Source organism: Ochotona curzoniae, unplaced genomic scaffold (assembly GCF_017591425.1).
Source record: "Ochotona curzoniae isolate NIBS_2020 unplaced genomic scaffold, NIBS_Ocur_1.0 scaffold_3835, whole genome shotgun sequence".
NCBI classification, from domain to species: domain Eukaryota; kingdom Metazoa; phylum Chordata; class Mammalia; order Lagomorpha; family Ochotonidae; genus Ochotona; species Ochotona curzoniae.
The window spans coordinates 14,419,491-14,443,577 of record NW_024467114.1 but is presented as its reverse complement, the minus strand read 5'-3'; the positions used below and the strand labels follow the sequence as shown (position 1 = coordinate 14,443,577).

The following is a 24,087-nucleotide window of genomic DNA, read 5'->3' as shown; positions in this document are numbered from 1 at the left end:
TAATAATCATGAATGCTTCAGTAAATTTTACAGCAAAGTTTATAGACAGTATCAGCAGTAATCAATCACTCAGCTTCAACTATTAGAACAAAACAAGTGTTTTCCACTGTATGTGGTTCTAATTGCCACTCCCTTTTCTTTTTTACTATCTGAACACACAACTACTGACTTTGCTATTTAAAGAAAAATTACTATTACAATATTATATAAATGGTCTTTTGTGCCTTCATTTATTAAATTGCAATAAACTTAACCACAGTTGTGAGAAGCTGCAACATAAAACAGTGATGTCCACACGCCTTGGCTTGCTACCCCATTCCACAGTTTTCAAAGGCAGCAATGTTGGCTCTGCCCTGCTGCTGCCTGTGGTTGCCTCTCTTCTTATTGACAGCTGCCAGTCAGGCATTCATTTGATTAGATGGTTCCCTCATAGATAATCCCAGGTAATCCCCACACATCCTCTCTTTGAGGTCCCTAACTTTAATCATTTCTACAAAGTTTTGCTACATGATATATCCACAAATTCTAGCAAACCAGTGGATAGACGGTGTATTTCTATCTCTTTCTCCTTCCACACTTCCCTCCTTCCCTCTGTTTCCTTGCCCTTTAAAGAAAATTACAATAAACAAGAAGTTAAAATATATATACCTACATATATTCTAAATAAGGATAGCATCTAAAAATCTGCTCAGTTGTGTTTCATAAATTGCAAATCACTAGCATTAAGCTGATCCAAAGTTTACACCTCAATAAAACCCACAAATAATCCCAATGCAAATAATCCGAGGGCTCCAAGGCACCACTTCAAAATCTGGTGCCACACAACCCACCATGATACCACAACCAGTTGTCAAGATGCTACTCTTTGATACTGCTGGAAAAAAACAGTCATGCTACTAAAAAACAGGACATTCTGAATTATCACAACACATTTGAATTTCCACAAGTAAGAAAATAATCATACTGCATTTCCACAAATTACTGGCCATAAAATTCTTTCTTGGTGTTTTAGCCACCAGTATCTGCAAAAACTATAAAACTAATAAACAAGAAAGCTGGATAAAAATAATAGGATGAAAGGAGACAGACTAAGAAAGCTTAAACTATCATAATTCTAGAATAAAAAAGCAAACAGATGACAAAAACATATAATGATGTGTTAAGCTATTAAAGGGTCTTCTTTTAAGTACTACTGAAATATGGGCATATAAATAGCACCATAGTATTCATAATCTTCCTTAACCTTCAAGGTTAGAGATGAGAATACTGGCTAAGAAGATTTATTTAAACAATAAAGAAACTAGAAAAAGCATGTTTCATAAGAGGACTACCTTTGTACAGACAGGCATATGAAGTAACAACATATTTTCGCTACAATCTTAAAAACAAATTGAGAAAAGCTGAGAAAAGAGGTTGTAACCCCTAGACTAGATGGATATGGATGAGATTGGAGAGAAATTTATAGGGGCTTCAAAGGCTTTGGGTATGGTCTCTCTTTTAAACCACCACACTGAGTGATCATCATATTATTTTGTTTTCAACTAAACATTGAAACTGTAAACTATTGGGAAACTACGTTTCATAATACAGAAAAATAAATGTTGAAGAACAACCAATAGTAAAACATGTCTCTTTATTTGGTTTTTATTTACACTTTGTCTTTCTCTCCCTATTGAATTTCAGATTTTAAGAATTTTTTTTCCTGATTATGCTGAAGAAGGAATACATTACCGTGTTTCTCATTGGAATCTTCTTGGGTTCTGGTGGCACATCCTGTGGAACAAATTTCACTGGTTCCTTAATCTGCCTTCTGGATCGTTTCGTCCCATCTGGCAAGGTTTCCATGGCCATGTCTGCCTCCATGTCACTGCTCCCTGCCTGGTCACATTCTGAGCACTGCCTACATAAAGGGAAAAAAAAATAACTTATATGCAAACATTTTCAGAAACATTATGGAAAGCATGTATTTTGAAACAACTGTATGTGGATTTCAAAAAAATTTTGGACTTAAATAAATTTATCTTTTAGATTCATCTTCCCAATAACATTCTGTAATACCGTCATGTTAACTACTGTCTTCAATTTCAGCCAGTTTCTATCAACACAAAATTTAGATTTTTTGTGTGAAGAATACTTAGATATTGAATGCCCATTATTTAAGCATAGCAAATCAGCAAAACTGTTAACACTAAGAAATTATTGACCAGTGAAGGAAATGCTTTGTCATGTACTACTTAGAAAACTTTGATGTACCTATTGCTAGAGTGATTAAGTACTTTATTCCTGAGATTACAGATTGCCAATTAAATAAAAACACAACTAAAGTAGGCACCACGCAGTCTGGGCTACCCTTATCAAACACTGAAATGCTGGTTCAAGACCTTGCTATTCTGCTTTGATCCAGCTCCCTGGATCCAAGGAAGATGGTTCAGGAACTGGAGTTCCTCCCACCCACATGGAGATCAGGATGCAGTGTCTGGCTCCTGGCTTTCCATATCTAGTTCCATTTAGTTCCCATACCACCTATTTGGAGTGAGCCAGAGGATGGAAGACTTCTCTGTGTCTCTCTTAACTTTGAAATGTGTCTCTCTTAACTTTGAAACAAATAAATATATCGAACATAAAAAAAACAAAACCTCTCATATGAAAACACCAGAAAATTTTACACAGTCTCAGAACTTAAATGATAAACATATTTTGAAATTAAAAACAGAACTAGGGCATGACACGATGGTTCAACTGGCAAATTTTCCACTGCCAAGTGGCAGGATTTCATTTGGGTCCCAGGTTATGTCCCTGCCTCTCCACTTCTTTTCCAGTTCCCTGTGTGTAGCCTGGGAAAGCTATAGAACACAGCCTTGGAACCCTGCACTGGCATGGGAGACCTAAAGCTCTTAACTCCTGGCTGCAGATCTGCTCAGCTCTGGCCTTTGCAGCCATTTGGAGAGTGAACCAATGGATGGAACATATTTCTCTGTAACTCTTCTTCTCTTTGTAAATCTATCTTTACAATATAAGCAAATAAATCTAAAAAAAAAAACTAAACTGTGAAAAACTAGAAATTTTAGATGCTATTAGTAAATAAAACTAGATATGTCTACAGCAATTATCTAATTACAAAAAGATCAATTGCCTATCTTTATGGTATTAAACTATGTAATAAATAGTAAGTGATCATTTCCATTAGTTAAGTAAAATGTGGCCAAGGTTTCTCAATAAGTTCACATCCGTTTTTAAATTAATGGAATTCTTGGAGTATAGAAACCAATACCACTTTCTGATGAATTGCTTAAAAAAGAAAAAGAAAGAAATATTTCTCCTTTTGTTTCTCTTTGTATAGCTATTGCCTTTGTCAAAACATTTTCTAGTTTCGTTCACTCACATCTCCACCAGAAGTCATGCATTTGTGTGACAAACTCGCTGGAACACCAAGATAATGGAACCGCTATGCTCTGACTATCACAAAATACTGAAACACCAAGGAGACCAAAAGAAAATGTAACTGTCAAAGCAGAATTTATCCACTCCTATTTCAAGAGTGTACCACATAATTCCGTCAATACGTTAAAAGCCACAGAGTTGGTGGGGAACTATATGGTGGTGTAGTGAGCTAGTCCCACACATGAGGCCTTGCTATCCCATAAGGCCATAAGGGCTCCAGTTTGAGTTCCAGGTGTTGTACTTCCGATCCAACTCGCTGCTCGCAGCCTGGGAAGGCAGCAGAGGATGACCTAGGTTCTGGAGCGCCGCCCCCATGTGGGAGACCTGGAAGAAGATCCTGGCTCCCAGCTCTGACCAGCCTAGCTCTGGTGGTGGTGGTCATGTGGGGAACGACCTAGCAGATGGAAGATCTGCTTTTCTCTCTGCATTTTTATTAAGTAAAATAAATAAAATTTAAAAAAAAAACTTAAACAACAGGAAGACACATTACTACCTTCCAGTTTTGCAGCAATGTATCAGGCACTACAGATCCAACGTAAAGCGTTTTGTAAGGTATATACAAGCATCAGTACACAAAACACTAAGTAATTATATTCCAGGACAAAGCCATGGCCTGTCTGCCCAATCAAATCAGGGACCTTTCTAGGAGAAAGTTATTATCTTTCATAAGACAGATGACATACCTGGCTTCTTTCAGTAACTCACTAACTGGTCTTTTTTTAATTGCAAAGTCAGATGTACAGAGAAGGGGAGACAGATTTTCAACCTGCTGGTTCACTCCCCAAGCAGTTGCAATGGTCAGAGCAGTTGCAATGGTCAAAATTAACACACACTGAATTAATTTTTTTAATCAAAGCTAAATTGATTTTAGAGGTCAAAAGAATCTGCTCACTATAAACTAAGGGGACTGAACACTTCACTCTTCCATTATTTGCTTCTGCTTTTACTAAAAACCACTGTATCTAATGACACTGCCCCAAGGAGTTGAAGGGCTTTGGGGAGTGCTTCCACTAAAACACGTTAGTCTACACTCCTTCATTTGAAGTTCTCCCAGAAATTCACATACTGGAAACCCTATGGACAAGGCAGTATTGGGAAGGTACAAAACCTCATTTTAAAAAAGAACTACAAACATACATCCTCGTTCAACTTCATAACACGGTACCCTGATTCTAAAGACTATCCAACAACCTTTCTACAGGAAACCCATCCAGACATTTTACTAAAATGATGGCAGTCTAAGCCACTGCTGTAATTTCTAACTTCTACAAGTTCCTAAAGAAAATAAATGCCAAAAGAGATACACCCATTATACATGTATGAACAAGCGAATCTGAGTAACTCAAAACAAACTGATAAACACCATAAGGAATTCTGTAAAAATGGTTAAAGCCAAAAAGTCAGCTTTATCATAATACAATGAGATATCCTTAAAAGATAAAATAATGAAATGGAGACTCTAAGATGGACTATGTCAATCGGTGGATTCTGCTGTGACCTCGTCGTGCTTGGAATGGCGAGATTGGCAGCAATTCAGAACTGGTGAACTATCAAAACCACTTGAACAAGACCCTCGGAGCATGCCCCACATCAGGGACCTGGGATTGGTGGGACACTGGGTGGAGCTTCTCCCTCCATCCCCCCTGTATCCCAGATACAGGAAAAAAACTGTGGAAATAATAGTCTTACCCACTTTCCTGTAGCCCTTGAACCTTTATGACCTAATTAACTATGTAAAGATTAACAAAAATAGAGAAAAAACAATGGGGAAAAAAAGATAAAATAATGAGGTCAGAAACATACTGAACTTTTAAGGAATGCACACACTCTTCCATTTTGGATCACCAGTGCATAATCTGGGGTTCTCTCTTTTCCAAAACATAAAAAGATTTTGCATGAAAAAAAGTTTATATTCATCCCAGTGTTTTCCATTTTCTATATTCTGCTTTCTATAAGGAATCTGAATATCTGTCTTTCCCAAGGACTGAAATTAATGAAAGAGTGAAACTCATTTTAGATTACTATAAGCTTTTAGCAGACAGCAATAATGATCCAACAGGCCTAAGTTAACAAAATAATTTAGAAATGCTTGTCAAATGTTTCTAGAGTTACAAAGAAATGGCCGAATTTAAATATACCCAACACAAATGACAATTATAAGACGTAAAAAAGCATTCAGTGACATTAAATCTGAAGTAATACGCTAAATCACAATTGTAAGCATGACTGCTGAGGCTATTTTTGATAAATTCACTGGATTTTGAAGCAAAAGGAAGGCATTTGACAAATTCTAAACAATAAAAGAGAATCATAAATACACTCGAATAATTCATACGTGAAGTAGGAAATCCTTGCTAAGTTGCCAAAACAATCATAACTATTTGAAAATTCACTTCAAAAAGCCTCTCCCTATTCTAATCATTCACCACTATAATAAACATTTAGGAACTTTTCAACTTCCCAATTCACCAACCCTTTCTTACGAGTCGTTCTAAGGCTTCATTCTATAGAGCTGAAACTACAAAACTAGTTCCAAACTGTGTGCTCTCTCCATCTGCCTTACCAGTAACTGTTCTTGGTCTTGCGTGGCATCCTTGTGAGTGGGGGATCCAGACAGCCGAGGTGGTAATGAAGCTTACAGGTGTCACACAACAAAAGCAGATGCTGGTCATGGTTTTTCTTACAGATTCCACAACTTTGAAAAAGATACCAAGCACAAATTAGAATAATTATCAAGTAAAACAGGTCATGTCTAGCATATTTTGAAATTTTAAAGTTTTCATCTTGATTAACTATTCAGTAGAGATGTGTATTTATAGCACATATTTTCTTGCACTGTCAGTAACAAGATTTTCTTTTAAAATGTTTCTGACAATGTTAAAACACAGTTTGAATCTAGTATAAATTTAAATATTGCTAGTTCAATTTCTCAGAAAAGGGTATCTGTATATTTATTTTCAGTATGATCTTTATCTTAGTTATTTGAAACCTGTTTAAAATTGGGTCATTTTTTTCCCCAGAAAAAGAGATTATGAGAGAAAAAAAAAATTTCCAAATTTCTTAATACTTGCATAAAACCAGAAAAGAAGTTAAGGTACTTCATAAACAACATTTAGTTTATTTTCTAAAATTAATTACTCAAAATTATTTCAACACATACATCAGCCACATATAGAAATAAATCTTTCAAAAATTAGAATTTCATTCTTAGCAATGCACTGTCCTTCATTGGAGAGACTAAGAAGTCACTATTATCTTTTGTTTGTTCGTTTGTTTTCAGTAAACTAAACAAAAAGGCAGTTTAATTGAGAATGTAAGCAGTATGACTTTAAAGTCTAGTATGTACTTAGACTGGGAGAACCCAGAGCAAGAAAAATCAGGTGGAGAACTTACAAAAGGAAACCATGCACAGTTACAAAACAATAATGATGTTTTAAAATAGACCTTGGAAAAAATTATGAAAAATGTTCAAAAAGTGTAAGATAAAAATTTAAGTGGAAATTAAATAACACTTAATATATTTCTTACCCAAAAGTGAGTTACAGTCATGAAGGTTAGGAACCTTAGTAAAGTGATATGACCAACCAACTATGGTTAGCAAAGCTGAAAAGAGAACATACTAATGTTCACACTGTGCACTAATAGTGAACTTTGCCCATGATTTCTCCAACACCTTGCCCCATCCTTGCCCAAGGAAAAAAAAATAGCTTGGAAGAAAACCTATTTTCATAAGTGTGTATAATATATGTACCTATGTGTGTGAGTATACAAGCATATGCAAATATACATGCAAGCTATACACAAATACAAAAATGTAATCACAAAGCTCAAAGTCCAAATTTTCCAAGCAATGAAGAAAAATGAGATCCTAACTTATTTAAAGTCTGAGCTATTAATGATTAATTACTGATTAATCACTGTAATAACGAACACTTTAAAAATATTAAGCAAAGAAAGTAAACTACAAAAATACTTCTGAAAACATAATTATTGCAACTGAGTCTGGCAGAACAAAGTTGAAACAGATTCCCACAGCAGCAACAGAATCACGGTGTATAAAAGGTAACCATCACTCCCTGAGAACACAAACAAATCTTGAGAATCTACTCGATAAAATAAGACATATTTATTTATCTACTATACCATTGTCATTCATACAATAATTACAGTATTATATATAGAAATATCCCCAATTACTTGATAGACTTCAAATGCCTTTAACTTAAACTCTTGTGCAGGTATAATTCATTCTCTTCTTCCTGACAGCGTTAGTTTATAAGAAACCCGAAGTGACTGTTCTCATTTCACGACTTGCCTATAGAGTACTGCAGGAAGAGCCGACGTCTTCTGTGCGCCTCCTTCTTTCTTACTTGGTTTTCTCTCCTTGGGTGCTCGTAAAATTGCTGGTATGTTCAGTTTCTATCAATTTGAACAAATTCATTATATATTATTGTGAGGCAGAAAAAGCAAAAATTTTCCTCTATTTGCCACTATTGGATATGCTGGGATTGACAGGGGAAGGGGTGGTGGGATCTATTTTATTGGCAATTATGCTGGTAAAAAAAAGATCAAAATGACTTTTAACATTTACTTTTATCAGAAACCTATTGTTCTATACTTTCATCAGTTTGCAGTGGTACACTGAAACATAACAAAAATTAAACTTGAGCTTTAAAATCTGGAAGATGAGGACAAGCATGAGTGGAGTTTAAAAAAATAACAGAATACTCAATAAAAAGAATATTGAGGCTGTTTCTTTTCCTCAACATTCCAGCTACACTGGTACGCCAGAGGTTAATTAGAAAAATTATCTTATTGGACCAAACTCTCCCACAGAGCAGACAAGATTATCTTTGGATTCATGGTAATCTATGGTGTAGTGGCTTTTGAGACAGCGGCCATCTATCACAGTCGTTTCTTAGTGGCCCAATGGGTTCACATCTGTCCAACCAACTGCAAAAAAAGCATCATGAAAATGAATTCTATTTCTGTTTTGTATTTTACAAATTTGCACAAGAAAATATGTAGGCCTCTGTTAAAAGTCATTTAATAAATAAAAATGTCTTTTATAGATAGATTATGGTTTACACTACACAGAAGGTTCTCAAGAGGCAAACTTGCAAATCAAGACAAAAGCTAATGCAAGCTTGACAACTAAACTGAGGCAAATACTAAACAGAAAACATGATCTTCAAAAACTCCATCAATAACCTATCAATGAAAATAAAGACTAATCCTTCAAGAACTGATTATTCATTCTCACTGTTTAAATAAACCAATTACAACACAAGCTAAGCATACACCATTCACAAGAAGCATCTTCAGAGTTGGAATAATACAACACATCTAGATGTATTTTTTTCATAAAATACCTATATTAATTTGTAAACCTCTGAGAATATACAAAGGGAAATATTTGCCTTTTGAATGGCTTCCTTCATGGAGAAAACTAATTTTTTAGTGAAAGGAAAGATTAGCGCTCTCACATTTAAGAAATATGACTAAAAGCATTTGAAAAAAAATTTTAAAGGATCAATTACAAAAGCAGCATTCAAAGAAATTTATTTTGCAGTGCTTTTTTTTCAACAACGATAATTTAACAAATTACAAATGCTCAAAGATTGAATTTTTTTTATAACTGCAATAAAGAGCACTGCTGAAGGAGTAAAATTGCCCTTTAATAATGAAGTTTCATACATTACGCGGTACATGGCTGAAAAGCAAGTTAACAGGAAAACGAATCTATCCAATTTACCTTTTTATGTTTTAAATTTTTAATGAGATCTAAGTATACCACAAGAACAGGAAAGAAAAAAAATGTGGCAAGAAATGTAAAACAACTAAATTAAAGGAAAGAAGCAATTCATGCTATAAATCTTCGTTTCATCATAAACAGAGGGTCAACCAGAACAAACAAAAATTTAGCAACCATGACAGCTTCTAAAATAACCAAGTTAAGCTACACATTCTCAGTAGGTGCCTTCTAATTTTCTAAACGTACATCATGAAAAACTGCTTACTTCAGAGGATTAGGGCCTGACGAAACTGACTTTTTCAGTTAGTAAAGTAAGTTTGTGAGAAATGTAATTTTGAAAATTATACAGAGCAAGAATTGAAGAACAGTTTAGCAAATAGAAAATAACAAACCTGCCCTGTGATTCTGCCCAGTAAGGCCCAGATACCTTGCCCTTCACTTCGAAGCTTTCCATTCAGGTTTTGTAGTTCTTCTAAGGATTCACACAGCTGAAAAGTGAAGAAAATAAATTACCAAATTTGTTAAAATGGGTGAAAATGTAAATAATTTATCAATAGAGTATCTGCATGTAAATTTCAGATATTTTTCTCACACTATATCACTGGAGAAGATGTCCAACTATTTAACAGTACCAACAGTGAATAAATTTTTGGTATATGCTGCTATTTTTATTAATAATATATAGATTTATACATTCCATTAAAATTGGCTGTATCATTTCACACATCCTATAGTTAATCCTTACCAAGATGCATCTTCCACCTTCTCCCATTGAGACAACACAGGATCTTAATGTTCTGTCAATTGGTCAAGATCACGAACAAGAATCCCTAGGTCATCTGAATTTAATCCTAGGACTCTTCATTACAACATAACCAACTATCAGAATCTCACTTTTTACCGAATGTTGTCGTTTAACATGTTTTCCCACAATTATACCAGTTTAAAATGCTCATGTTACACAATACCTGATTATAGTCACATCTTGCTTTTTCAGGTAAATTGTATTTCTCTTATATATCTCTTTTTATTAGAATGAAGAGGTACAACAAAAATGTAAGGAATTACTTTTTAATCAAAAGTAAGTTAATAATACATGTCAACATTAACAGTTATTTAAAACTAGGTTTTAAATTTTTCTACAAATTTAGAGAAATTCTACAGTGTTATTTACTAAGATTAGAAATAAGAAAAAAAAGTCCAGTGGGTTAGCCACAAACCTCAACTTCTCAACTACGTGAGCCTAGACAAATTACTTAATCTGTGTAAGACTCAGTTTCCCTCTTTTGAGAATGGGAATTCCAGCCCATCCTACAAAAGTAAGACAAGGACTATGTCAGTTAATACAAGTCACGAGGTCACAACTACACTTGGCACATAACAAGATGCTAAGTCAGAGACGGAGATGATAGAGAAGACAGAGTTGAAACAAAGAACATAAAATACTTAGAATTTCAAAATAAAACATATAGAAATGCTATTGAAATCACAAAAGAAGTAACTGGTAAGATTTTCTTCCTTTCACATTGCTAGTTTTGGAACCAGCTTACCTTATTATATTCCACATGAAGCTTTTCTTGTTCATTCTCTAATTTATCCTTTATATTCTTTTGTTCAGCCATATTTTCCTGAATTTGAATCATGCGCATATTTCTCTCTATTTAAATTAAATATCCAGTTTTACTTTAGTAGGAAGTAAAAGCTGATACACAATATACCCAAAGGAAAACACCAACCATGGCGAGAAGCACAAGGATAAACCCACATCGTTTAAACACTTGTGAATATATTAAAAAACACATGAGCCAAATAGTTCACAAAAACCCACCACTTATTAAGAAAACATGCATGTTTTTATATACACACACCATGGCTAACCAATTTCTAAGAATTAAAAACATAATAAATATTTTCATTAGGAAACTGTTCCCAGTGAAGAGGTTAAATATCAGTGACTATACTAACCAAAATAATAATTCACAAAGTCAGCAGTGAGCGCGGGTTGCTTGTGTTTCCTCCTCCCATCCACACTAGAACTGGTGTCGGAATTGTCCACCGGGAAGATGTCTGTGCTGATCCCCATCAGCTCAGCCTTCCGCATCAGCTTCCGAATGGCTGAAGCGCTGCTGGTGAGGGGCCTGGGCAGCTTTTCCCGGGGAACCCAGGCCTGGGGTCTGGTGGAGCGGGCCAGCTCTGCCTTGGCACGATACTGTTGTAGCCGGGCATTGATCCTTGCCTATAAAAGAAATGTAAGCAAGTATAAAAGAAAACAGAATATATATTCTCCTTGTGATTTTAACTTCTATAGTTAGATAAGGTAAAAACAGCCAGAATCTCCTATTTTTAAAGCAAATTATATGAGGGCACTTCAGAAAGTTCAAGCAAAATGTATGAGAAACACCGTGTATGAATTTAAAAATAGTTCAACCCCAAAATATACCTGGTCTTTTATTTCAAGTTTTCCACTAACCTTTTGAAGTACCCTTAGTATCAAAGCTCCTTAATGTATATTGTATAATTCTTGAGTTATAATAAACTAGACCTATCCCTAGTAATAAATGTACTAATTTATGACCAGAGTCAATAGAAATCTAAGTTTATCAAGATAACATTCTCTTCAATAACAGCCAATAGTCTCCAGAGGTACTCAACATGCAGCATAATACATTTAAAGAAGGAGCAAACTTGATCAGATCCTTTGCATAAATGAGCTTCAAAAAAAAGAATGAAAACAAGGATGTGATCAACATACTGCACTGACAATGCCGTGACAAAAGACTGCTTCGTCAACCAGATGACAAGACGCTCAATAGCTAATGATACTCATCATTTTCTTTAATCTCAATCCTACAAATCCACAATTACTATTCACTTGAGACTGGCAAATACATATGAGGGTGGAAATCAACAATATAAACAGAAAACTCATATGTGTTTCTACATAAATCCCGTACCTGTGCTTCTGGTGATAACTGCTTCTCTCTCTCTTGTAAAGACATCTTACAGTAGGACTGCAGGGCCAAGTAGTTCTTTCTCTTCCACTTCCTGTCTAACCGATCTGCATGCTGCTTGCAATAAGCAAAGAACGGATCTGCTATGTCCTGTTACAAAACCAAAGAAATAAACATCAATATTTTTATTTCAAAGGCTCATTCAAAAACTAACCCAAAAGGATATTTGCTTTTTTTATTTTTTTGGACAAATATCCTAGTATTGGTTACTTCTATAATAAATTATGAAAATAAACTTTGCACATAAGGATAAAGATTACTGCTTTAGAAACTTAATTTGATATAACCACATCAAATGAATGCTCCTCTCTTTGTTAAGGGTCTTTGAATATACCTCTATTTTTTTTTAAACCACTGCATAAAACAATTGGGATTTTAACAACTTTGAGGAAAAACTATCATTAATTATTTAATCTAGATCTACTCAAACTGCAAAACAAAAATATATCTAAAAACTGTAGGCCTGCTTAAAGGAGTTATTTCAAGTTCCTAACAATGCATGGACAGACTCCAAAGAAGGGCAGATCTTTGCAGCGGCTGTAGGGAGACAGGAGTGCAAGCCCCTCCGTGGGGCTCCAGCATCCCTTCCTGCAGTCCCAGCTTTTCTGCCTCTGAACCAGCTCCTTGCAAACGCCTCTGGAAGGCAGTGCATGCTACTGCAGAGGCATGTGCGTCCCCGGTCACACAGCACAGCCAGTCGGAGCTCTCGGCTTCTGCCTTGGTTCAGCCTGTTCCTGGCCGCTCTGGGTACTTGGGGAGGGAAGTGATAGACTGAACATGTCTGCTTTTTCTCAGCTTCTGCTTCACTGTCATTTTGCCTTCAGACAAATAAATCTTAAAGAAAGAAGGAAGGGAAGAGATAGGAAGGCGAAAGGCAAAGAAGCATAAAAGAAAAGAAAAAAAAAGGAAAAGGAAGAAGAAAAAGTGGCAGGAGGGACCCTGTCTATTTAAAAAAAGAAAAAAAAAATTAAGCATCTCTCTTACTACTTTCTATTAGTGTAAAATTTCAAATGAACATGACTCTAACCCAGACATCTTTCATGGAACTAACACTACTTTAAAGTACATTTCATTTTTACTCATTTAAAGATAACAGAACAAAAAATAATACTATATGAGAAACAGAAACAATTTGCAAAGGTGAAGTCCAAAAATATTACTGTCAATGTGATTATTAGCAAAATGATAAGTCAGCTCCAAGGAAAAGCAGTCAAGATAAGCAACTATATAGTTTCTTTTTTATCTAACTTATATCACAAATTTCTCAGTGTAGTACTGTGTATAAAAATGCAAATTTTGGGGCCCAGAGCCATAGCCTAGCGGCTATAGCCCTCACCTTACACACACTGGAATCCCATATGGGCGCTGGTTCTAATCCTGGAAGCCCCAATTCCCATCTGGCTCCAGTTGAGGATGGTCCAAAGCCTTGGGACCCTGGACCCTCATGGGAGACCTAGAGGAGGCTCTGGGATCCTGGCTTCAAATGGGTGCAGTTCAGGTCAGTGTAGCCACGTGGGGAGTGAATCAGCAGATGGAAGATCTTTGTTTCTGTCTCTCTTGTTCTCTGTATGTCTGACTTTCCAATAAAAATAAATCTTTAAAAAAGGCGGGGGAAGGGGTACTAAAGAGCCTTCATGCCTAAAAAGCTCCAGGATTAGACAACTGACCCTAGCCTATCAACACCCAGAGCCAGCATCCCACTGGAACTCTCCTGGAACTCTGAGCCTTGGGTTGACACTCTGCACTTCTATCAGTCACCATCAACTGTCGCCATGAGTAACTCACACAAGCCTTTGGTACAGCTATATCTGTACCTTTGCCAGCAGCCATGAAAATGCCTCGTGTTCATCTAATACCCTTCATCAATAATCAAGTAACAATTTCAAATCAGAGATTTGAACAAAAACAGATACATAATTGAAAATACCATTTCAGGGCCAGCACTGCCTGCAGTCCCTGCCGCCCCATACAGCCACTAGTTCGAGGTCTAGCTACTCCATTTCTGATCCAGCTCTCCGCTAGTCCGGCTGAAAAAACAGCAGAGGATGGACAAAGCACTTGGGTCTCTGCATCCATGGAAGGAACCTAGAAGTTGTTTCTGGCTGCTGGCTTCAAACAGACCCAGTTCTGGCAGCTGTAGTCATTTGAGGAGTGAACCAGTAAAGGATCTCTCTCTCTCTCTCTCTCACTTTCTCCCCTCTCTTCCCTCCATCCCTTCCTCTTAACTCTGCCTTTCAAATAAATAAATTTTTTTAAATGGAAACACTACTTTCAAAAAGGTCCATTTATTCACAAACTATATCCCTCAAATTTTGTTCAACAAATGTTCTTCATCCTATTTTAATTACTTGCTTCCTGACTACTTAATAACCTACTAAGATAATAGTTTCCTATTAGACATGTTATATGACACTGAGAACATAGTTACCATGCTGTAAATTAAAACTTGGACTTTGAAAATAATCATTAATTTATTTAATAACAGCAAGACTATCACATATCATACACTTCATAAAGACAGTTTATTTACAAGATTTAGTGAGAGCAATGGCACTGTTTTTCTAATAAAAATCTATTATGTCTCAATACTGACATAAAAGACTGCTAGATTCTCAACTCTTTACATTCAATGTCTTACATTCTAGACGTGTATGTACTCTCCTAGATATCCACTGTTACTCAAGAGAGCACAGAGTTTCAAAGTAAATAACATTATATTGTTATAAGAATAGTTTAAACCTCAAAAGTTAGTCTTATAAGGCTCACAAACAACTTTCTGTTTAATCTAGAATTTATAAGGAATCAAATGAAAAAAATTAGACAGTAACACAAATAACAGACATATGGTAATGATTTCACTCAGAGAAATACAGCTAAGTTACTCATATATAATTTGAAATTCCTGTGCAATCAGCTGACACTTTAATGCTTTAAAATGCCATAGATTATGGTCCATCTTCTCTGTTGGATTTCACAAATTTAACAGGCTTTTCAAAAGCTAACCAGCTTTGAAACTTCTTCAATGATTTATACCTGTCACATGGCACGCAGTCATGAGATGTCTTAGGAAGATATTTAACAACAGAAGGCCTACATAGACCCACCTCTTCCGCTGCTGCCTCTGAAAGCAGCCCTTCCTTCTGGGCACAGGTCACATGGAAATAGGCTCTGCACATGCCCGCATCGCAGCTGATGCAAACGCCAGTCCGAGCAAAGCGAGGGTCTTCGCAAAAGCTGCACTCCTACATCAGGATAACAGGAAAATCCTCAGGTGGGAGTCTGGATGCTCATAAGAATTACTCTCTACATACTTAAAAATATTTATATGGAAAAAGGAATTATCTAGATAATTGTAATAAAGCAAAATTCCATTTATATGACCACGCTAGCAAATAATAGCAGCATATAAATTTGAGGACTTATTATGTCACCTAAAAATATTCATTCATGCAGTCATTTAATATTCATATCCAGTATGTTAAAGAGCTTAATTAGCTTTAGGTGCTCCAGAGCTGTGTGCAGTCATTATAAGCCTAAGTTAATAAATGTGCATTTACAATTGAAGGGCTCAGTGTCTAAACACTGACTTATAAACAAGGGTGAGAACCATTTTCCAGGCAGAAGGTTATGTAACCCTGAAGATAAAATGAGTCCCTGAAAGTTGGGTAAAATAAAGGAGCTTTGTGAACTCTTTGCAATAATTTTGATAAATTCCACCTCAAAGGATAAATGCAAAGGAGGTTTATTTTTAATTCAACTGATTTTAAGTAAGACCTTGGTCTATGCACTAGGCAAAGGCCAATGGTCAGACAAATAAAAATAGAATCAACCGTTTGCTCCCTCTTAGGGTATTATAAATCAGGAATCCTTGGATGGGAACAATTCACACGCCCACTCCCCAGGCACATGCTCGGTGCTTGGCTCCGGCTCCTGATTCTCATTTCCCACAAATGCAGAACCTAGGGGCAACAGTGATGGGTCAAGAACTGGGTCCTGGCCATTCTTGTGAAAGCCAGGGAATGCAACCCCAGCTGCTGGCTCCAAGGGCCCAGCCTAGCCTAATGGATGCAGGCATTTGGGGAGTGAAAGTGTGGCTAGGAGTGAATTAGCAATACATGGAAGCAATTCTTCATTTCTTGTTTTCCAGGAAAACTACAAATAACACACATAATTTAGTGCTAAGAAGGACTTATAAATAAGTGTTTCAATATAGTCAACAATGATATATATACAAATATATAGAGAGAGAAAAGAAAGAAAGAAAGAAACAAAGGAAAGGAAAGGAAAGGAAAGGAAAGGAAAGGAAAGGAAAGGAAAGGAAAGGAAAGGAAAGGAAAGGAAAGAAAAAAAGAAAGAAAGAAAGAAATCTTGTCTCACCTTGGCACCATACTTGGAATAATTCATTTCTGTCAGTGTTACTGGTCGTAATTTGTCAATATCTCCAAAGGCTACCCCAGGAACATAAAGGGCACAAACAATATGAACCCATCTATAGGGACAAAAAAATATGATTTTGTCATTAACACTTTACAGAAAGTTTCCAGACAGAAAACCAACTTGTAAAACATGTGCCTTCTCAAAACACTACTGAAAGAATTCTGTGATCAGACATTAAAAATTTAATTTCAAACACAAAATTAAAGGTAATGGAACACCTATAGAATGACAATTAATAATAAAAAAGTGACATGTCATCATAGAAAAAGAAGCATTACTTTTCCAATAGTTTCCAAAAACAGAGTGAACAACTATAATTGTTTTTCACTTAAAATTTGGCTGTGCTTGGCAATGATCCCTTATTCTTATATATATGCATAAAAATACTCTTCAAAGAAACATTTTCACATGCAGGGGAGAGTATTTACATTACTGAAAGCAGTTTGAAAATTAAAGAAATTCTGTAAAATTGCACTTCCTTGTTAATCCTTTCCAAGAGGTGTTGAGTGACACTCAAAGGAACATTTCAAGAACTTTGGTGTGTGGCTTGACCTTCATTTTTGTATGTTAGAACTGATTATACAGAAAAGTTACAGCTATGTAAGAAAGTCAAACTTTCATTCATGTGTTCACCATACAACCTAGGAGCCACAATTTATATGCTCCATATGTACTTCTTCTTAAGTCTGAGGGACACTGCATGACTAAAGCAAGAATGCTCAGTTTCAATACAACACAAAAACAAAACAAGCAGATTCACAGTTCATTTTACTAAAATGGCTCTGATCCATTTTTAAGGTCTCAGCTGCCTTTTCTATTTGTTATGGCAACAAAATGATATGGGATCAATCACCAAAATTTAACCAGATTAGTACCACCTCTCGTAACAAGGGTGGTAAAAATGAGATGGCAAGTCTCCACTTAACCTCATGAATATATTAACAAGTACTGCTCTCCTACAGCTCTAGGGGCTGGAAATGCTGCAAGGTTTTGGCTTTTGTGATGTAAAGGACTAAGAATTCTTCTATAGAAACAATGGAGAAAATAGTTAACAAATCTTCTACGAAATTATCTTTCTTACTTGAAAAAAAAATTCAAGGATTTGACATTTCTTTGACCGCGAATGTTTTAATCCAACTTCCCCAATGCAGCCTATCGAGTTCAAAATAAAGACACACATCTTCAACAAGCAACTGCTTTCTCAATTTAATTTGCACGTTTTTTCATGCTCCACTGATATATTAAATGTTGCTGTAGTCCACAGGAGTTTATCTTTGATAAACCCAGCAGCTGCCTGCTTGCTTTACACTGACCTTCTGAAAACGTTCTAACTTACAAGTCACACAACAGATTTAAGCCTGCCATTTCAGTGTGATTGGCACACAAGTGTACCACTTCCCACCACTACAACTGTGAGAACATTAACTTGAATCCTTCATTAAAACAGATAACAAAAGTCAGTAAAAATCACAGCTCAGATGATTTTAGCTCTTCGTTAAAAGATTGTTTAATTATTTTCAACAACTTAGAAAACAGTGATAAAGAGATCTTCCATCTCCTGCTCCATTCTCCGAATGCTGACTGCCAGGGGTGGCTCCAGAAGGCTGGAAGTCCACCCAGGTATCCCACAGGCACGGCAGACTCCTCTGCTAGCTCCCAGGATGCACTGGCAGGAACCTGGATTCAAAGTGACAGCTGTTCTACAACCTTTGCTACTAAGGTTAGTCCTCTTTCATATCAGCTTTTATTCATCAGTTTGGCTTTACACACTCCAGAACTTTGTAAGTAGAACAAATCATCAGGAAATTAAAATCTTTTTGTTATTTCATCATCCACTTTGCTTGATGCTATGATGACAGAAGTTGATTGGGTAAAGGAGCAGAAATTGAGCAGCATACAAAACCACTCACAAAAAAACTGCCATTCTACCACAAAAACTTGATACATTTTAAATTCAAGGCTTTTAGTAAAGCAATTAAATACAAATTTATTTCGGAAAAGATTCTCATTTCAGAATGAATACTAAATTAGTCATTTAAATTTGACTTTTCAATCAAAGTCAACAGATCTCGAATCTCTAGTGCTTTTAGCATAAAACAAATTCAACGGATCTTGAATTTACGGTGCTTTTAGCATAAGACAAATTTACTTCTAGAGCATTTTCTTTTTTTGTTACCTTATTCCCTTATTCCACCACCAACCTTGTTTACCATGCACAGCGCACCCCGATGGCACTTTAGGAGTTTTAGATACCTGTGACATGCTTGTAACATCGTAGCAGGTTAGCTAGCTTAGCTCAGGAAATGTTAACTACAGGAAGATAAAACCTGAAAGATTCCTGTTTGTGGGAGACTTTTTCCCCTCATTTTTCATACTAAGAAAAAGGCTCAGAGAATTGAGTTATTTTCAAACATTAAGAAGGCTAGCAGAAGATAAAACTGAGCACAAGTTCAATGCCATCTTCAGTTGAACTAAAAAATAAAAGCAATTATCCCATAGTCCAACAGATAGGACAGCCAGTAAAGCACATTGGGTCTCCCATAATCAGATGTATATGAGGAGGTAAACTACTCTCCTTAAGGAATGAAATGAAAACGGAATGGCCAGTACGTTCTAGTAGTCTTTTCATGTCACACCTCCTTATTTGCTTTGTGGAAACTGTAGTTCCCTTCAGAAAACAGAGGAGCAGTGACGAGGGGCTAGAGTCTGATGAATCCCATGTGATAAAATTCAAGTTCAAAATCTGTTTTATTCTTTCCATACGTTACTCTCTCTTTCCCCCCATTTTCCACTTGAAGCTAAAAAACTCAAAGGCTTGCCAAACTTCTTTGGTTTTCCATGACTTGAATCAAAATACAGCATACAGATTGTAGAAATCAACGCAAAGTGCTCAGTGAACTTAAATGATTTGTTTGCCAGCCAGTTCATCAAGGGACACTGATGTATGCGTCTAATATACACAGTCGCCAATATATACATCACAGCATATTTACATAGTTAAGAACTGCTTTCTGTTTATTCAAAAACAACATTACAATATTTCTTACGGACTATGAAAACACAAAAAGACATAAAACTTTTGAGGCTGGCATCATGGCATAGCAGGCTAAGCCACTGCCTAAAATGCTGGCATGTCATAAGGGCACTGATGCACTGCCCTGCTGCTCTGCTTCCGAGCCAGCACCCTGCTTATGCTCTGGGAAAGCAATACAGGGCACTTCAGGTCCTTGGGCCCGGCACACATGCAGGAGAACTGGAAAAACTTTAGGCTCTAGGCTTCCAATTGGCCCAGCTCTGCCCTTGCAGCCATTTGGTGAGTATACCAGTAGTTGGAAAATCTTTCTTTATCTCTGTAATTCTGCCTTTCAAAAAAGAAACAAAAAAAAAGACATAACACTTTCAGAGTTTTTAAAATTATCAACAAGAAAAGAAGTATGCAAATTCTCTTCCACAAAAAGAAGCTGTGTTTTCCCCACAGCTGCCTTACTTGTCCATCACAACACATTACAGTTGAAATGTCAGGAGTAGAAGTTACCAGGAATAATTCATGAGCATGTTAGTAATAAAAAAAAATCTCAGGCGGAAGTAGCAGCAGTAGCAGCAGGAGACATCGGCTGAGCACTTACAATATCCCAGAAACTGTGCTAACTGCTTTTCATGAACCTTTTCATTCAATCAACTCAACAGTGTTAAGGAAACTGAGGGATAAAAAGGTTAAATCAGTTGCCTAAAATTACAATAAAATAAATTAGAATCATAATTTAAGCGATACATCCCAAAGTACTGTTTTTGTTTTCAGTTTTTTGAATAGATTCTTTACTTTGGGGCCAAAGTCATTCAAACATAATAAATATGAGCAGTATTCAAGATGTCTATGATAGAAACCACAGATCATGTCAATTATCAGATAGTGTACTGTCATTTTATTTTATTTTTTTACTCTACTTTATTATTATTATTTTAATAAAACACCTTCCTGCAACAATGGAGAGCTCCTTCACCACTTCTCCTTCCTAGGGATACTCAGCAGGGAGGCTGGGGGGAACTGCGGGATTTGGGATCTTCTCAACGGAAACAGAGCTCATGTAGTTGAGCTTGGTCCCAGCAGCGGACACGCTTCCCAGGGACCCTGCACTCCTTGCCATTCTGTACGTCCACCCCAGGGACCCTGCACTCCTTGCCATTCTCTATGTCCACTCAGGCGCCACACACTCCAGGCGTGGAAGCAGTGTCCCAGCTTGCTCTACACATTATACCTGCCCAGGCCTGCTCCAAGCTAACTGCCACCTGCAAAGCTGTAATTACAATTTTTCCAACACAGTCTGAGCCCCAGGCTCAGGGAAGAGGTCATTTCTTGGAGATAATTCCTTCAGTTCTAGTATATGTATATAGATCTTTTATATCTTCAGGGTTACTCTTTTATCATAGGCCAATAATCCATTATGTTAAATTCTCTCTTTTTAAAATCATTTTATGGTTTCTACCCCATGATACACTTGATATCAGATAGATCTGAGCTCAAATTTGACCAGTCACCAGCTTGTGGCCTTAAACTACTTAAAATACTTAAGTGATCTGAGTCTAAGTCAGTATTATAAATTGGGAAATCTTGTAGCACTTGCCACACCACAGTCATTATTGGGACTTCATGGGATGATGGATGTAAAGATAAATGAAGATGTCTAATAATAAATGGGGCCTTTTTCCTCCCCATCCTACTTGCAGCCTTCTGGTCAGGGTCAGTTACTATTTGTAAAGAAGATAGAAAGAAGCCAAGAAATAAAGTGTTCAGGTGACAATATCATAAATGGAAGAACAGTCAAGAGCAGACATGTTGTAACACACACAGCCCACGTAATTATGACATCAACCTTCCAGCATCTGTCTCCTTGAAGATCCCGTCCTGGTTAGGACACAGTTCGCAGCTGGGAGCAACGCCACATTTACAGGCATCACAAAACCAAGGCTCAGTGGAGTTTTCAGAAGCTGAGCTCATTATGGAGTCACTCTCTCCATCAACTCCATAACAACCTAGAAAACAGAAAGTATGATTAACATACGATTCTTCTCAACTCATATAATATCACTAAAGAAAAAAAAAAAGAAAAGGAAGGGAGACAGAAAAAAATCTGAAAAATCAATGGTTTCTATCAGTGATATTAAAACAAAAACTGATATCACCAGGTGAAAACATTTTTTTCACCTAATGAGGCAAACATAATAAACTAAATAATATTTTAAGACAGTGTTAATCCATTGAAAATGCACCGAAGGAATGAAAAACTTTATAAGTCCCCAAAAATTATGATTTGAAGAAATATTAAAATATCAGTTCTCATTAAAAAGAAATGAGAATAATATATTCTTGACCACTAAGCAGTTTCTGAGGTCACTTGTGTCCCAAGCACTAGAACACACATAAAAGACCAAGTGCCATGTCCTGTAAGGCCCCACCTGGTTTACTCCCATCACCCTGACCACTGGCCAGCTCACTCAGCTCTGGTTATACTGCCTCTGTACTATTACACAAACACCACAAGTATTGCCCAATTCATGAATTTCAAAGATTACTATTCCTGTTCCTATTGTCTAGAGTCTTCTTCCCCCAAAATATTAACATACTTACTCCTTCAATTTCTTAAGTCACTGGTCAAATATCACCTTATCAGAGAGGACTTTCCTTACCATCTTTTATCAATACAAGCATCAACTTTCTTTACCCCACCCAACCATCCCCATCCATAGGATTCTCTAGGGTTCTTATCTTTATTTTTCTCCTTAGACTATCACCTGATAGCCATATACTGGTTTATTTGCTCACTGCTTGTGTCTTAGACATTAAGCTCCATAAGCAATTTGCTTCACATGCCTAAAATTTATACACTGCCAGAGTTGGAATTGTGTCTTGGTAGTTTAAGCGACCACCTGCAATGTGAACATCCCAAATGGATGCAAGTTCATGATCTGGCTGCACCATTTCCAATGCAGCTCCCTGTTGATGCACCTGGAAAAGCAGCAGAGGCTGGCCCAAGCACTTGGACTTCTCAATAACATCATACAGCTGGGAGAAGCTCCAGACTTCATCCTAGCCCCTGCCATTGCACAAATGAACCAGCGAATGGAAGATTTCTCTTTCTCTCTGTCTCTCCCTGTCACTCCCTGTCACTCCCTGTCACTCTTTGTAATTCTACCCACCAACAAATAAAACAAATCTGAAAAACAGATTATACAGTGACTAACTTATAGAGGACACTCGACAAATTATTACTCAGAGAACACAAATGAATGAGTAACAGGAGACTTCGTCAGCAAGAAGGCACCTGTTTCTGAAGGCAAGGGGATTTCATGAAGACAGGCCCCATGGGTCTCACAAATCCAGAAAACTGCCAGTTCTATTTTGAAAGGAGGGATGAAATATTAAAAAAGGAGAAAAGGGAAAGGCCATGGAAATTCTGTTATAGTAGTTATGATCCTGACAGGAAGAAATTACCTGATTAAAAAAAGTAAAACTTTATACTGAAAGACAAGGAAGAAAATTTCTCAACCAAGTGAACAAAATAATAACACGACAATTGCAGAAATAAATATGAACACAACAGAAATCTTATGTCACCCCTGCCAACAGCAAAGACATGAATCCAAACATGAGAAAATATGGGGATAAGGGACAGAAGAAGAAAAAACTGGATTATTGTCTTCAAACTATCAGTGGAGGAAGCACAAGTACTGGGGAATCCTTCTGGATTAAAGTTAATCAAATTGTCACCACAACTGAACACAGTGCAGGAGCCCCGATTTTGTTTTGCCAGAAATGACATTACTGAAATAACTGGGGTACAGTCTGTAGATGAGCAATGTAATATCCTGTCAATGCTGACTTCCTGATTATGATTAAGTATGTAATTGTTTAAGAGAATTGGGTAAGAAATATTCACTGAAGTATCTGGGGTTAAAAACATTATGTCTGTCTAGAGTTTACTGACATAGAGAGGAGAGAAAATTTTTATATGACAGAACAAATAAAACACAGTCGAATGTTATCACAGTAAGTCAGAGTGAAGGCACATGAAAATTCTATTAGTCTGAAAAATTTCTAGTAAGTCAAATTATGTCAAATCAAAGTTTTAAAAAATACATAAAAGTACACAAAAAATACATGACATTTGTCTTAAATTAATGGGAAAAAGAGTGTTTTCAATATATTACAGTGGCTCCTACTTCATATTCTAGAAGATAATCTCTGAAAATTCTTTGAGATTTCAAAAATGATATCAATAGATGTAGATTTAACTTTTCAACTAATATTTTCTATTAGACTGCAACATTATTTTTTTTTTACTTCTAAATTTCACTAAAAAACTAGAAATACATAATTCAATAAAGGCGAGGCCAGCACTGTAGCTTAGCATCTCATATAAGGCCTGGCTTATGTCGCTGCTGCTC

The 24,087-nt window shown here is 36.4% G+C and overlaps 1 protein-coding gene across 8 annotated transcripts in view; it reads right to left on the bottom strand.

Annotated features, from left to right (window-relative positions):
* PHF14 (PHD finger protein 14) overlaps positions 1-24,087 on the bottom strand; it is a 114,445-nt gene that overhangs the window by 75,609 nt on the left and 14,749 nt on the right. For all 8 annotated transcript variants that reach the window (XM_040965006.1, XM_040965007.1, XM_040965010.1 and 5 more), the window contains 10 exons: positions 21,516-21,675; positions 16,585-16,696; positions 15,312-15,449; positions 12,151-12,297; positions 11,162-11,432; positions 10,747-10,853; positions 9,589-9,684; positions 7,757-7,860; positions 6,005-6,136; positions 1,732-1,900 (listed from right to left, as the gene is read on the bottom strand). In XM_040965006.1, coding sequence (XP_040820940.1) covers positions 1,732-1,900; positions 6,005-6,136; positions 7,757-7,860; positions 9,589-9,684; positions 10,747-10,853; positions 11,162-11,432; positions 12,151-12,297; positions 15,312-15,449; positions 16,585-16,696; positions 21,516-21,675 — 1,436 coding nt within the window. The remainder of the gene's footprint in view (positions 1-1,731; positions 1,901-6,004; positions 6,137-7,756; positions 7,861-9,588; positions 9,685-10,746; positions 10,854-11,161; positions 11,433-12,150; positions 12,298-15,311; positions 15,450-16,584; positions 16,697-21,515; positions 21,676-24,087) is intronic.